Here is a 13,428-nt window from a genome sequence, read left to right as displayed (position 1 = left end):
AATCTCAAAATACAAGTTCATTAAACTCTCACAACTCACTAGGAGTAACTACTAAAAGTTTCTACCTTTGAGATTTGTCATTTACCAAAAAACCTTACTTCTAGCAATTATATTCATTAAGTATCTGATCACTCTTAACCACCACTCAACCTACTTGGACTTTTTTGGTTGTCAAGTATTTGATCATTCTTGACTTATTTGGACTTCTTCCGTTGCACCTACAATAACAAGTGAATACCTTGCACTTACATTATAATCTTTATTAGAAAACAAAATATAGGTCTAACTTAAGCTCGGCCTAAACATCAAAAGCACTTAGTCAAACTTGATTACTTGAGATATTGAGTGCAGTATTTGCAATCTCTAACATTACTTGACCAATTGGAGCATGATTACAATAATAATCTCTCTTTCTAGTGTGTGTCAATCTATTTAAATTAGGGCGGTTAAAAGTTATAAAAATTGCATCTCTTCATTTTCTCACCTTTTTGATCATTTATAAATCTCTTCCTTTCTAGGTCATGTTTAGTAAAATGAATGGTTTCTAACCTAAACCCTCATATTTCTCCTCCTTTGGCACAACCAACAAAGGAAAATACCACTTGTACACATGGATATCAAAATTCAAAACTTGAATTTTCTTGATATCAAATGTAATGAATTAGGTTAATGTTCCACTTGTACACTTATGCATAATTATACCACTTGTATGATTGCTTATGCTACTGACAATAAAATCATTCATAAAACCAATTAGATCAAGTTACGGTATAGATCAAGTGGTGAAATACAAACAAAATTCAAACTTCAACTTTCCTCCTAAATCTTTAACCATATTGGAATCTTTATACCATGTGTAAAATGAAAGACCAAATATTGATGAAAGTCATCCCTTAAGATACCAAATGATTTTTTATCAGACTGAATTCAAAATTTGAATTTTCTTGATACCAACTATTGATGAAGATAAAAAAAAATTGAGATCTTGAGACCAAATGTTTTCGCCAAGTGTAATTCATCCATCAGGGTGAGTTATCTGATTCATACTTCTTAAAATAATTGTCTCCCCTTAAGGAAGTATTTCTCTTCCTTAAGGAAGTATTTCCCCCTTTCAAGATGGTTGCCCCCCTTTCAATGTGATTTTCTTCCTTGATAGATAATTCTAGCTCTCCCTTAGAAGTAGTTTTCCTCTTTAAAAAAGTTCTGAAATTTATAAATAATGAAGTTTAGTATTTTTGGAATCTTGTCCAAGTGTTAATTAGGGAAGTGAAACTATTAAAAAAATATTGAATCATATTGATTCAGTATTGCTAAATAATTTCAATTTGACTCAATCGATGGACTTTGTTGATACGTTTGTGCCTCAAGTGGTCGGACTCTATCTTAATTTTAATATTTGAGCAAAGAATTTAAATTATGACTTTCCTTGTGTTTTGATATGTTTAAGCGTGTATGAATTTATAGAAACACATATGGAGCTTAGAGAGCGTATGACTTAACAAAGTCGAGTGATGACGATTATGATGTGGCTAAGGCAACACGCTCAATGGCTTGGAGGTCCATGGAGATGTTCCCAGGGCGTAGCGCAAACGGTGGGCGCATGACATCTCTGACGTAATGGTCAAAGGTCGATTCTCAGGAATTGACGACTGGAGTTTATCCTACCATACGCCTATGGCCTGTGTACTTACATGTACCTTCCTCTATATCCGTGAGGCCGACACTAGGGGGTCAGTAAGATAACGGATCTATCTTTTTTGAAGGTCCATGGAGATTGGAGAAGATTACACCATGTAACAGAGGGACTGGAGGATGGAAACACTAAAGTGATGTTGGAGTATCTCTAGAGCATGACTTGGGTGTGACCATGTGGGCAGCTCAATGGATAAAGGTTCATAGGATATTTTAGGGACTGCAAGACAAGTAACATCAAGGGCAATGTTTATGACAACTTGTAGAAGCATACTCTATAGGTGAAACGTGAAGGATGACATATGGAACGAGCGGTAAACTCAATGCATTAAAGGGATGAGCAACCTGATGGGAGATCGACATATAGGGTTAAGTCAAGTTGAGAAGATAAGCTCCATTGAACTATGGGACTTGAGAGAACTACACACATAAGCAAGGGTAGAATCTTAACTTAGTTGCAAGACTCAATCATTAGGATAATCAAAATCGAATTCCAATCAACTAGAACTGAGTCTAGTCCACTAGAGTACTTAGTCATGAATTAAGGAGACAACTTAGGGTGAGTAGTTAACAAATAAAATATTTTCATTTGTGAATGAGTTGACCAAGCAATTAATTGGCATGTAGTCAGTCAATTGATACTAAGATCTAGTTGATTGATACTACACTATGACTATGAAAGGAGGAAGGAGCAATTGATCTGACAGAACTGCACTATAATAGTCAATGACCCATTTTTGTGTGGTGTGCAACCGAAGCATCATTGTTTTTTGTATGATGCTAAATCGATCAAAATGAAAGGAATAAATGAAACAATTTCAATCATACATTCGTAGAAGTAGCACAAAATTTGTCCAACATCTACTTTGCAATACAACTTTGAGATGTATCTCATCTTTACACGCATCTAATGAGAAAGATAACGAAAAGAAACACCAATGCTAACATAAGAGAGAGGACTAATGGTCAATCTAGTTGGGAGAGCAGAAATAAAAATTAAAGAAAAATTTTCATCATTTACTTAATTAAAATTTTCAGATGGAAGAAAAATATAATCCATCAACGGATAGTTTTGAAGTCAATATACCATATACCAAAAAAATGACGCATGTATCCTTTTTAACTCATAAAATTATACCATGTATCTAAAAAATGACGCATGTATTTTTTTTTATTTACAAAATTACGTTGCATGTATCCACCTTCTTCTATCAAGATAAGCAAATAGGAAGAGATTTCTTCACTCTTTCTCTTCTCTTCCTTCGAGAATAATTTTTCATCATAAATTCCTTTTCCTTCCTCATCCACACTTGAGAGTAAACAGAGCATAAGGATTGTCATATTAAATTTTAGGCAGTTCTTTGTCTCTAGACTTGAATTGATAATTCTTAACCAACTTGCCATATAAATGTTTGGTTTATATTTAACTTATAAATAGAGGTTAAATAAATTTAGGAAGTAATCCCTAATTTATTTCAACAAATAATTAATTATAAAATTAATTAATTTTTAAAATTATTCAAATTTTATAACTCTTTGAAATAATTTTCAAATTGAAATTAAAGTCTTAATTAAGTTGAACTTTTAATTAGACTCATAAATTAGTACCCTAGACTCATAAATTAGACTTAATAAGAATATGTCAGACTCATACAATAGTATAATGCAGAGACGACTCCAGCAGCAAGCTACTATAACGAACTCTCCCTTATAAAAAATTAATTTAATTTTTTATATCAAATATTAAAATGATGAAAATAACTATTACACTTGATCTAAAGGATCCATATTTGTAATTAAATTGAATGATGGTTAATTTTATAATTAATATTTTAAATTTAATAAAATAAATTAACCTTAATTTTTTTAATTAAATTCTATATTAGTTAATCAAAATAATTATATATATATATATAATTATTTTGATTAACTAATATAGAATGTACCCAAGTCACCAAAGTCACTCACTCACCTTCAAAAAGCTAGCAATATATACAACCTTTTAAGGGATATATATATATAGTTCCCGTCATGTGCATATGACTTTGTAGGCTCATTTAGCTAATGACAATGTACCCAAGTCACCAAGGTCACTCACCTTCAAAAAAGCTAGCAATATATGCAACCTTTTAATTAAGGGTACAATCAGCAAATCAATCATCTTATAAGATTATAATATTAATGTTAAGTTCAATGATCAATTATGCCCCTCTATATATCTATCTCATATAAACTAATTCTTCCGTATTGACGTAATTAGTATTTGTATAGATACTTGATCTAATAGATAATTTTAGGATCAATTTTTAACTTGTGTGAAAATATTTAGATGGATGTTTGAGCTTCTCTATACAAAGGATAAATATCCTCCGTGATTTATCATCTTTCAAAGTGTGTGGAGCTACCCTAAAAAGGACACTAAAATGACGGGTTCATCTTTTGATGCTATAAATAATATATTAATGCTCTCGGAGCTATAATGCAACGGTTAAATTCTCCAAGTGGTTAAATAAACATTTAAGATTTGAATTCTAACTATAGCACATTGTAGGGATTTCCTCTCGTGGGATAATAAATCTAAGAACGCTGATTGTTTGGATGAGAATCTATGATTACTTTTTGATTTATCTTGGTAGTCAAAAATTTCTATGAGTCGAGCCAGTTATGTCCATAATTAACAAATTTGAAAAGCGAATAATAAAAATAAATAAATAAATAACATATCAAATATGGACAAATTTGAAAAGCGAATAATAAAAATAAATAAATAAATAACATATCAAATAATTATGACAAAGGAGTCGTATCTCATAGATTATTCTTGAACTTTTTCATATCTCAGTGTGTGTTGATATTGTATTATTGACGATAGAATTCATACATATTATTAATGATAGCATATGGTATATATAAATATCATTACAAGTGAAAATAGGAAAATACATAAATTAGGAAAACAATAAGTATTTCCTAATAATAATTATTCTCTAATAACTAAGAAATAAATAACTATTTTCTAATAATAATTATTCTCTAATAACTAGGAAATAAATAACTATTTATTTATAATAATTATTTCCTAATACACCCTCTCAAGATGGTGTGACATCAATCTTGTTACAAATAGCAAATAGTCGAGGTCTAGAAAGCGACTTGGTAAGTGCATCAGCCAACTAATCCTCAGTAAAAATATGAGTAACTTGCAGTTTGGAGGGCCAAATTATCAGTGAAAAACACAGCATGCGTGGTAACTGGAAGAAACAGATCTGTCAAAAGTAACTTAATCCATTATATCTCAGATGCCGCAGAGGCAATAGCGCAATATTCAGTCTCAGTCGAAGAGCACGCAACCGTGCGTTATTTGGAAGATGAATCAAGAGTATTTGTGAGAGATAGCCGGCGAGTGATGTCGTTAGTGGCAACCATTGTAGAAGACGACCGATGGGTATTCTTTTAGAGCAAAATCTACCAATGCGATCAACGAAACGATGATTTGTTGAACTTTGCCTTTGATGAAAGAAGACAACAATTAGAAGGAGACGAGGTGTTGTTGTTTGAAGGCTGGAATCTGACTTGTCATTGGAATAAGAGCAGCAGAGAGAGAATGCTGCATTTTGGTGGTTGCATATGCTGGAGCAGATGTAGAAAATATGCTATTGAACAAAACTTGGAAGAAAAAAAATTTGCTATTTGGCCTATCAAAAGATGGCTAAAACAATACTCATGAAGGAAAAACCACTATAATGCGGTTGTTGCTTAAAAAAAACAAACAAACAAAGGAGAGGAGGAAGAGAATGATGAAATTTGATGTCTTTAGACTTAAGAAAAAAGATAATAATATTGCTCTTGCTATGAGAAAAAATAAGAAGAGAAAGAGAAAAGAGGATGAATTGAATCTCGCTATTAATGCACCTTTTGAAAGAAGAAAATAAAATTATTATAGAGATCACAGAAGTGGTCGGACAGAAAGAACTTTTTTTTTTTACGGCGATAAGGCCGATGGTGGGTTGCCTTTGGATGACGACACCTCCTTTGGCCACAGCAATAGTGGCAGAGAAAGGAGAATAAAACTAAGGTTTTGCTCTGATACCATAATGATGATAGAATTTACACATATTATTAATGATAGCATATGGTATATATAAATATCATTACAAGTCAAAATAGGAAAACACATAAATTAGAAAAATAATAAGTATTTTCTAAAAATAATTATTCTCTAATAATTAAAAAACAAATAACTATTTTTTAATAATAATTATTTTCTAATAATTAAAAAATAAATAACTATTTACTTATAATAATTATTTCTTAAAACATATAATAGAAATATAGCATATAGTGATGGGACAAAAAGTCAATTTTATATTTTAAAATCACTATAATTAAAAATATTTTGTAGTATCACCTCTCGTTTGGAATTATCTGACATCATAATTTATTTCACTAAAGTAATCGTATCATTATCACTTTTTATTATAATATATTAATTACATAAAAATAAAAAGATCTTAGATAAGAAAATATTTTTATTAATTAAACATGTAATTATAATAATAATTTTAGAATCTAATAATGATTATTATACATTTATAATTTTTATAGATTATTATTAATATAAATAATTAAATATATACATTTATAAATAGATTATAAATAAATGATTATAATTTACTTCTCATCATAAAGTAAACTAAACATTGTTCTCACGTATACCATTTAATTAGAGGATGAGGATGATAAATTTATTATAATATAATAGGGATCAATTAAAGGAGGATAAATTTATTATATTTACTATAATATAATAAGGATCAATGATTTACTTCCCTTAATAAGTATAATCATCTTGCTACCATAAATAAATTAACTATTAACCCCTAAACATAAAAATTGATAATCCCAATTAATCTCATTAACTATTTCTGAGGTGATCGGTCCGGTCCCATGAAAATTTCCCACCGGTCATCAGGTAAATTGGGAAGCACACACGGCGGTCAGTCCAGAAGCCCAATATCCTTTAACTACGTTCCTTATTTGGAAAAAAAAATTCTACAAATATATCATAACTGGAGTTTAAATCACGAGTACCTGAGTGACAATTTGAATATCACACCATGACCCAAAGATTTAACCCCTAAACACAAAGTAACGATAGGAGATGATTTCTCCAATTAACTGATGTTGGACCAAAGGCCAAATACCTTCTGAACAATCCTAAAATGGAGACTTGCCCAGTTAAAACATCAACGTGTTTCTTCTTTTGATCTATTGAAAGATAAAATAATTACGAAAAGATGTTTTTTTTTCCAAATTGAGTAAATATTAATTTATTTATTCAATTATTATCTTTGATGTAATTATATTTCTTAATTTACATTACTTAAAAATAATTACAACAGGCATGTATTGTTATTTTTTGGCATTAGAGGAATTACAAGAATGAGGCAACTATAAAAAAAATAATTCAAAACTAACCAGAACTTAGAAAAGTATAGGAAGAAAAACAACATAGAACTTTATAATAGACATTTATATCTGAACTAACATACCCTATATATGGGGAAACTATACATAGAACATGTAAAGGACTTATAACCAGGTTCAGGTTGCATGATTCTGACCTTTAAAGACAGGACCACAAAAACCAAGCTACTGCATTTGAAAGACAAAAAGACATGTACATGACAGCAACAAATGGATTGAATCATGCAGAATGGCCAAGAACTTGGAAGTTGGTGGCTCAGCGAAGCTTATTCTGGGCTACCGCCTGACAGAGCTCATCTTCATAAAACAGAACCCTTGTAGAAGATACAGGCTTGAGAACGGGCTTTGGCAAGCCTGGTGGCAACATGTTTGGTTGAGGTAATGCAGAATCTGGGAATAGAACAGCTGCAATCTGCTTTATGTCAAGCAAGTGAAGGCGAGAGCGAGGACCACCATGCTTTGGAGCCTTTGGTGTATGTGGGATAGATCCCCAAATACGTTTTCCTTCTGCCTTGCTGAAAATGTACAGGGTTGAAAATTATTGCAAGCAAGTCAAAGTATATCGCAAGATATGTGATCAAGAATATGCACTTTGCAAAAGGCCAATGTTCAGTTGGCACTGGAGTCTTGGTGTTAAGCATTTCCTGCCGTGATCTGTCTGGAGTTGTGTAATTGAAATGATAATGTCTGGCCGCGATAACCTGTTATATGGAGCAAAATAAAGGTGAAAGAGAATAATGAATAGAAATAGAATATTTTGGTTGATGACCTTGGATCCAATTTTGAGATCAGAACAATAAGACAATGAAGGTAAATCTTTAGATATTGAGAATTTTGATGTTGAACAAAGGCGGGTAACTCATTACTAGATTCTTTTTCTAAGACACATGCTAATATTGGTCAATTTAAGGGAATTTTCTACTCAGAGCACAATATAGATGTGCATCTAAAGTACATATTCAAAAAAGACAAGTTATATGCATAAACACAAAAGTCAAGACACAAAGGAAAATAATAACCAGGTTATGTGTTAGTAAGAGAACCTTTATTACTAGATAATTGTTTTTATTAGATAATAATTTATAGCTATTTTTACTTCTATATGCATGAGAATTATTACATAATTGTTTTTTAAAATGTAAAATAAAAACTGAAGTAATGATTAACCCATGTGCATTGAAGATCAAAATGTTATTGCTAATTTGGGATCACTAAAGACATGTGAACATGGCAAGTGCCTACTTCCAAAGTTAGAAGCATGCTTATTTATTAATATGACACAACTATATTGTGGTGAAATCAGTAATCACCTAGAAATCAGGGCTTGTGGTTCAGAATTGAATTCTCCAAAAAAAAAAAAAAAAAAGTCATGAGGTCCTTGCCAACTTCAGATCAAAAATAGATAAATAAATGTCATATATTACTTGTAACAAGGGTCAAGGATATGCAACTTCACAAAACATGAGTGAACCATTATTACCAAAATTAAAACAGCTCCTACGTCAAAATGAGACATTTAAATCTTGCCATGCCATTAAACTCGTTGAAAAAAATGAATTCTTAACATCAATTGTTATTGCAACAGCATATTTAAACAGTTATACAAAAAACAATAATACACTTACAGCTGCTCGAATTCGCTGGGAAACATGGAAAACAGCTCTTAGCTGATCATGATGCAAGTGGCAGAGAATTTTGATCTTTATACAGAAAATAAGAAAAATGTGATTATTTATGAAATAAAAACCATAAACCTTTGGACCAAAGTATAGCAGGTGATAGGAAAAACTCCCACACTGGTGACATACCAGGATATCCATGGGAAGAGATTCAAGTCTTGATTGGCTGTCAAATTCAACACTTAGTGGTGTTTTAGGTGTTGCTGGAAGTTTCTGCCGTTTAACCTCATCTACAATTGGCTGAGGTGGAACTCTGTTAGGAGAGATCATTGATGTATCACCTTGTGTAACATCAGCCTGATTCAGCAGACTAATTTTTGCCATCTCAGTCTCCAATATTATCCTTTTCTTTCCTATAACAGTGCACAATTTGTTTGACATCCTTCTGTGACGCATTTGTGCAAGTGCGCCGGGTTTTAGGTACTTGTTTTTCTTCACTTTCTGCTTTTGCTTGAAAGTCATAGGTTCCAAACTCATAGACCTAACTTAAAAATGTAAATGCTTCACCTGCTACTAACTTCTGTGATTCCTAAAGATCTGAAAGGGGATAGTATTCAAACACAAACACAAAACACATAGTAGCAGATAGAATGGTCAAAGAATGATAAGCAAAGAGTTCTATAATGAATTTATGATATAGTAGAACATCATAAGAATTTGGAATATGTAGGAAAGTAACATAAAACCAATGGATGATATCATGTTTCTTCATAGCAGCAAACCAAATCTACAGTGGCTAAAACTAAAATCAAGCAGCATAACTGAACAAAATAATAATAATAATAATAATAATAATTAAAAAAAAAAAAACTACATCACCAAAATGAAGACAAGGCAGTGGGCTTGAGTTTCCTACATAACCAATTGTTCAACACTGGTTGCTTCCTTACAATCAACAGGTGCATTTATTTAAAATACAGTTCAATACTAGTCCCTTTATCAAAAGATTAATCTAATTATTAAAATCATTGTTTCTAAAAGATTTCTGTGAAACTGCATTTGCATCCTCGTACTTATACGATGTGAATCACCACATCACAGATAACCTATTGAATTAATCTACAATTAACTTACAAATAAAGCAAGTTACTAATACAACTCAACTTAATGTAGTCTAAGTATAGAGTAGACGAAAAACACTGCCAAATCCGGTTCATCTTTATTGAATCCATATATCACTAACGAACATATTTTTTGACTTAACTATACAATAAATAAAAAAGAAATAACTATTTCATACTAGAACAAATATTGGCAAAAGTATCACGCATGCCGTTTTTATTGGTATGCATTAGAAATTGTATACAACTCTTTCAATCATTATCTTTGCATGAATATTAGTTAATACTGACTATTTTGTAAATAATAACACCGTATGCAACTACGCATCTGGGATCTGAATATTATGATCAAACCAATACGCATGAAACTGCGTCGAAAATTTTCATGCAGAAAATATAATAGATTTAAATAAAACCAATAACCATTCCCCTATTTGGAAACAAGTATTCCATATTAAAATCCCTCCTGTATCTGGATCTACCAAATAAACTTTCTAAACCACGAAACGTTTGAATCAAAAAATAAAAAACAAGACAGGTAATACCAGAACGACTGCTTAAGATGCGATCTTGAACAGAGAAATCAACGAAATGGCTTACAATAAGAAATAGCTTTAGCACAAATCCAGCATCCTTCACCTGAAACCAAAAAAAAAAAAAATCAAGAGCTGGCGACTCCTGTTAAAGCTGACAAATATCAACATCAATATCAACAAAGAAATCGAAAGAAAAAATTGGGAGAAAGAGAAGCAACACAGCCGAAATGCCACACAACCTTACTCTCAGAGAAATCAAATCCCGAGATCCTAAAATCCAAACCAACACGGCAAGGCAGGAGCAAGCCAAAGGCAGTCGGCTGCCACGGAGGAGGCAAAACAAAGATCCGAGAGCGATAACTTTTTATCCTTCCTTTTTCGAATTCGTCGAGGATACGCGCCAATATTTTGGTGTACAGCGAGCCGCGCGGATTGAATGGCGAGATTGGGAACGACGCGATATCAGAAACAGAACCCTAACGGACTCGACGCCCCCGATGGTGGAATTGGACGTGGCAAGAGCCCATTGACGGGGACCAGCTTAGTCGATGTCGTGGAAGTTACGCCGTTAAGCACCGCGCCAGGTCGGACGCCCGGAACCCAAAACGTTGCTTTTTTTGGCATTTTATAGAGCGGGAAAAAAAATGGAGGGTGGGCTGGTTAAAACTAAGTTGTGGAGGGAGAATCCGGTATTAGGATATTATCAACATGGATTTTAAAACTGAAAAGTAAGGGCCAGATGAGGCTAGGATGGGATGGGATGGGATGGAGATGAGGATGGGAGCGGGAGAAGGATATTGGTGGCGAAGCGGTGGAAATGTTCTTGCAGCAGATCCGTAACTCCACGCGGCTAGGGACTTGAGAAATGTAATCTTCATTTTTTATTTCAAATTGTAATTTTACTGCTAAGCAACTAAATAACATATTGATTGATTAGTAGCATACTTATTATCTAAAACAATAAAAATTATAAACAATGTAGAATATGGTACCCTGAAGAGTGATCGATCGAGAAATCAAATGTCCTTGAATACCTCAATCGGCCAAGCTCAATTCTTGATCATTAAGGTTTGGCATCCCCGAGTACTAAGGTTTGACGTCTCGAGCACTAAGGTTTGGCATCTTTGAGAGCTAAGATCGATCACCCCCAAGCACTAAGGTTTGACATCTCCAAACACTAAGTCAAGGAGATTTCATTGGTTAGATCGGGTTCTCTAATCGCCTTCTAATGAATATGTGGCATCTTATGAGAGGAGAAACTTATAGTAGCCGCTAGATTTGGTCCTTGAGATTTCCTACAAATATGTGACATTTGATATTTGAAGAAACAACTAACGATTGTCGGATTTGATTTCCATACCAACCTTTACTAGTTGGGTGAAAACACGCAACATTTAACGTGATAATACTTTTCATCAGTTATATAAGTATCACCAAGGGTAAGACAAAATATAATTTTCTTCTCATGCACGAGACATCTCTTCTCCACAAAGTTTTTTTCTTCTTCTCTCCTTTTAGCAAGCTTTTCGATTTATTTTATTTGATAGCGTTAAATTGATTCAATAGATAAAGCAAGCCAAACCTAACATTGTTTGCCTCTCAGATCGCCGAATCTTAGATCATGGACAGACGAATCTAGCTTTTGAAGAGGAGGAGCCCAAACAAGAAACAAACACCATCAATAATTAATAATCAAATACATGGTAAACTATTAAAGTTGATAGATTTAAGAACATCAGATAGGATTTTTTAATAGTTCACTTGGTTCCCAAGCTTCTAGCAAAGTTAAACATTGTCCTCAGGGTGTAGTGCAGACGGTGGGCGCATAACATTTCTGACATAATGGTTAGGGGTCGATTCTCAGGAACTGACAATCTCGGGTTTACCCCACCATGCACCTATGACATGTGTACCTGCATGTACTTCCTTCCATATTCGTAGGACCGACACTAGGAGGCCGCTAAGATAGCGGATTTAACTTTCTAGCAAACTTAAACATTGAAAAATTTGGATATTAAAATAGCCCACATTAATCACAAACTTCAATTAAGTATCACCTTTGCTCCAATCCATTTTCTTGTACAAATTTAAGCTTGCCACCACCGCTCTGGGGTGAGGGAACTACAAAATGAATCAAGTATATGATATTCAACATTGAGTTAATGTAAAAGTGAAAGTAGACAAAATAAACATCTTTAGTTATCGTTGAGAGAACTATAGATCTTCTGCCAATTGTGTATTAAAGGTTCTTCTTTAAAAATCGTTCTATTTCAAACTCTCCCTCATACCTTTTGTGTCATTTTTTTTTTACATTTTGTATGTTTAATAATTGTCCACTATCTTCTTAAAACAAATGCTTTGTCTTTTCTTTTATATTTGATTATTGTCCACTATTTCGAGAATAAGTGTCATTAAAACTAGAGATAATATTGTTAGTATAATTGTGCTTTAAGTGTTTATGTTTGACTAATGTGATTGACATAAAGTGAAAATTAGGTTTGAATATATTACGATTGTATGCATAAATTTTACAAGGACTCAAAAGAATACATATGAAGTTTGCCGAACTTGACTTAGCGCAATCAAGAGAATTTTGGCTTGATAGCTCAAAAGTTCTCTCAAAATGAGAGTTTTGTAATCAAGCTTAAACTAGCGTTGACAAACCAAGATTTATGTTAGGTTTCTTAACCGATACTTGACAACAGATGAAATCCAAATGGGTAGAGGTCAATAAAATATTTGATATAAAAAAGTCTAATAGGGAGTTGCCATTAGAGAAGTCTAATAAGGTATTGGCAAGTTGAAGTTTAGACAAGTCAAAGAGGATTAAATGCCTAGCAGTGAATGAATTCTCAGTAGGTCAAGGGACTAGATGTCAAGCAAGGTTGAATCTTAGAAGAGTGAACTCTAGGAATATGGTAGTCCAAGGTAGATCAAGGTAGACTAAATACTTGACAAGTAACAAAGTTTCAG

At 32.7% G+C, this 13,428-nt stretch overlaps 1 protein-coding gene across 3 annotated transcripts; it reads right to left on the bottom strand.

Annotated features, from left to right (window-relative positions):
• Nucleotides 1-7,185: 7,185 nt before the first annotated feature.
• On the bottom strand, nt 7,186-10,950 carry LOC122038460 (F-box protein At4g35930-like). 3 transcript variants are annotated; one of them, XM_042598219.1, is made up of 6 exons: nt 10,695-10,950; nt 10,465-10,558; nt 8,988-9,395; nt 8,805-8,879; nt 7,771-7,880; nt 7,186-7,694 (listed from the first exon to the last, which is right to left on the bottom strand). In XM_042598219.1, the coding sequence occupies exons 3-6, from the start codon at nt 9,333-9,335 to the stop codon at nt 7,436-7,438; spliced, it is 792 nt and encodes a 263-aa protein (XP_042454153.1). In that variant the 5' UTR covers nt 9,336-9,395; nt 10,465-10,558; nt 10,695-10,950; the 3' UTR covers nt 7,186-7,435. The 3 variants fall into 3 exon arrangements, with proteins under 3 accessions (XP_042454153.1, XP_042454154.1, XP_042454155.1); XM_042598220.1 differs by having other exon boundaries at nt 10,520-10,558; XM_042598221.1 differs by having other exon boundaries at nt 10,700-10,950.
• Between the last annotated feature and the right edge of the window lie 2,478 nt (nt 10,951-13,428).

The sequence above is a fragment of the Zingiber officinale genome, chromosome 1A, assembly GCF_018446385.1.
Source record: "Zingiber officinale cultivar Zhangliang chromosome 1A, Zo_v1.1, whole genome shotgun sequence".
Classification (NCBI taxonomy): Eukaryota; Viridiplantae; Streptophyta; class Magnoliopsida; order Zingiberales; family Zingiberaceae; genus Zingiber; species Zingiber officinale.
Note: the sequence above shows the minus strand (reverse complement) of the source record. Positions and strands in the feature narration are given on the sequence as shown.

Bases quoted from the DNA above. Each gene is read 5' to 3' on its own strand.
- LOC122038460 (XM_042598219.1), bottom strand. From the start codon at position 9,335: ATGAGTTTGGAACCTATGACTTTCAAGCAAAAGCAGAAAGTGAAGAAA. The intron at 8,880-8,987 runs GTATGTCACCAG...TTCTGTATAAAG, and splicing joins CTCTTCCCATGGATATCCTG to ATCAAAATTCTCTGCCACTT. The intron at 7,695-7,770 runs GTGCATATTCTT...GTACATTTTCAG, and splicing joins GAACATTGGCCTTTTGCAAA to CAAGGCAGAAGGAAAACGTA.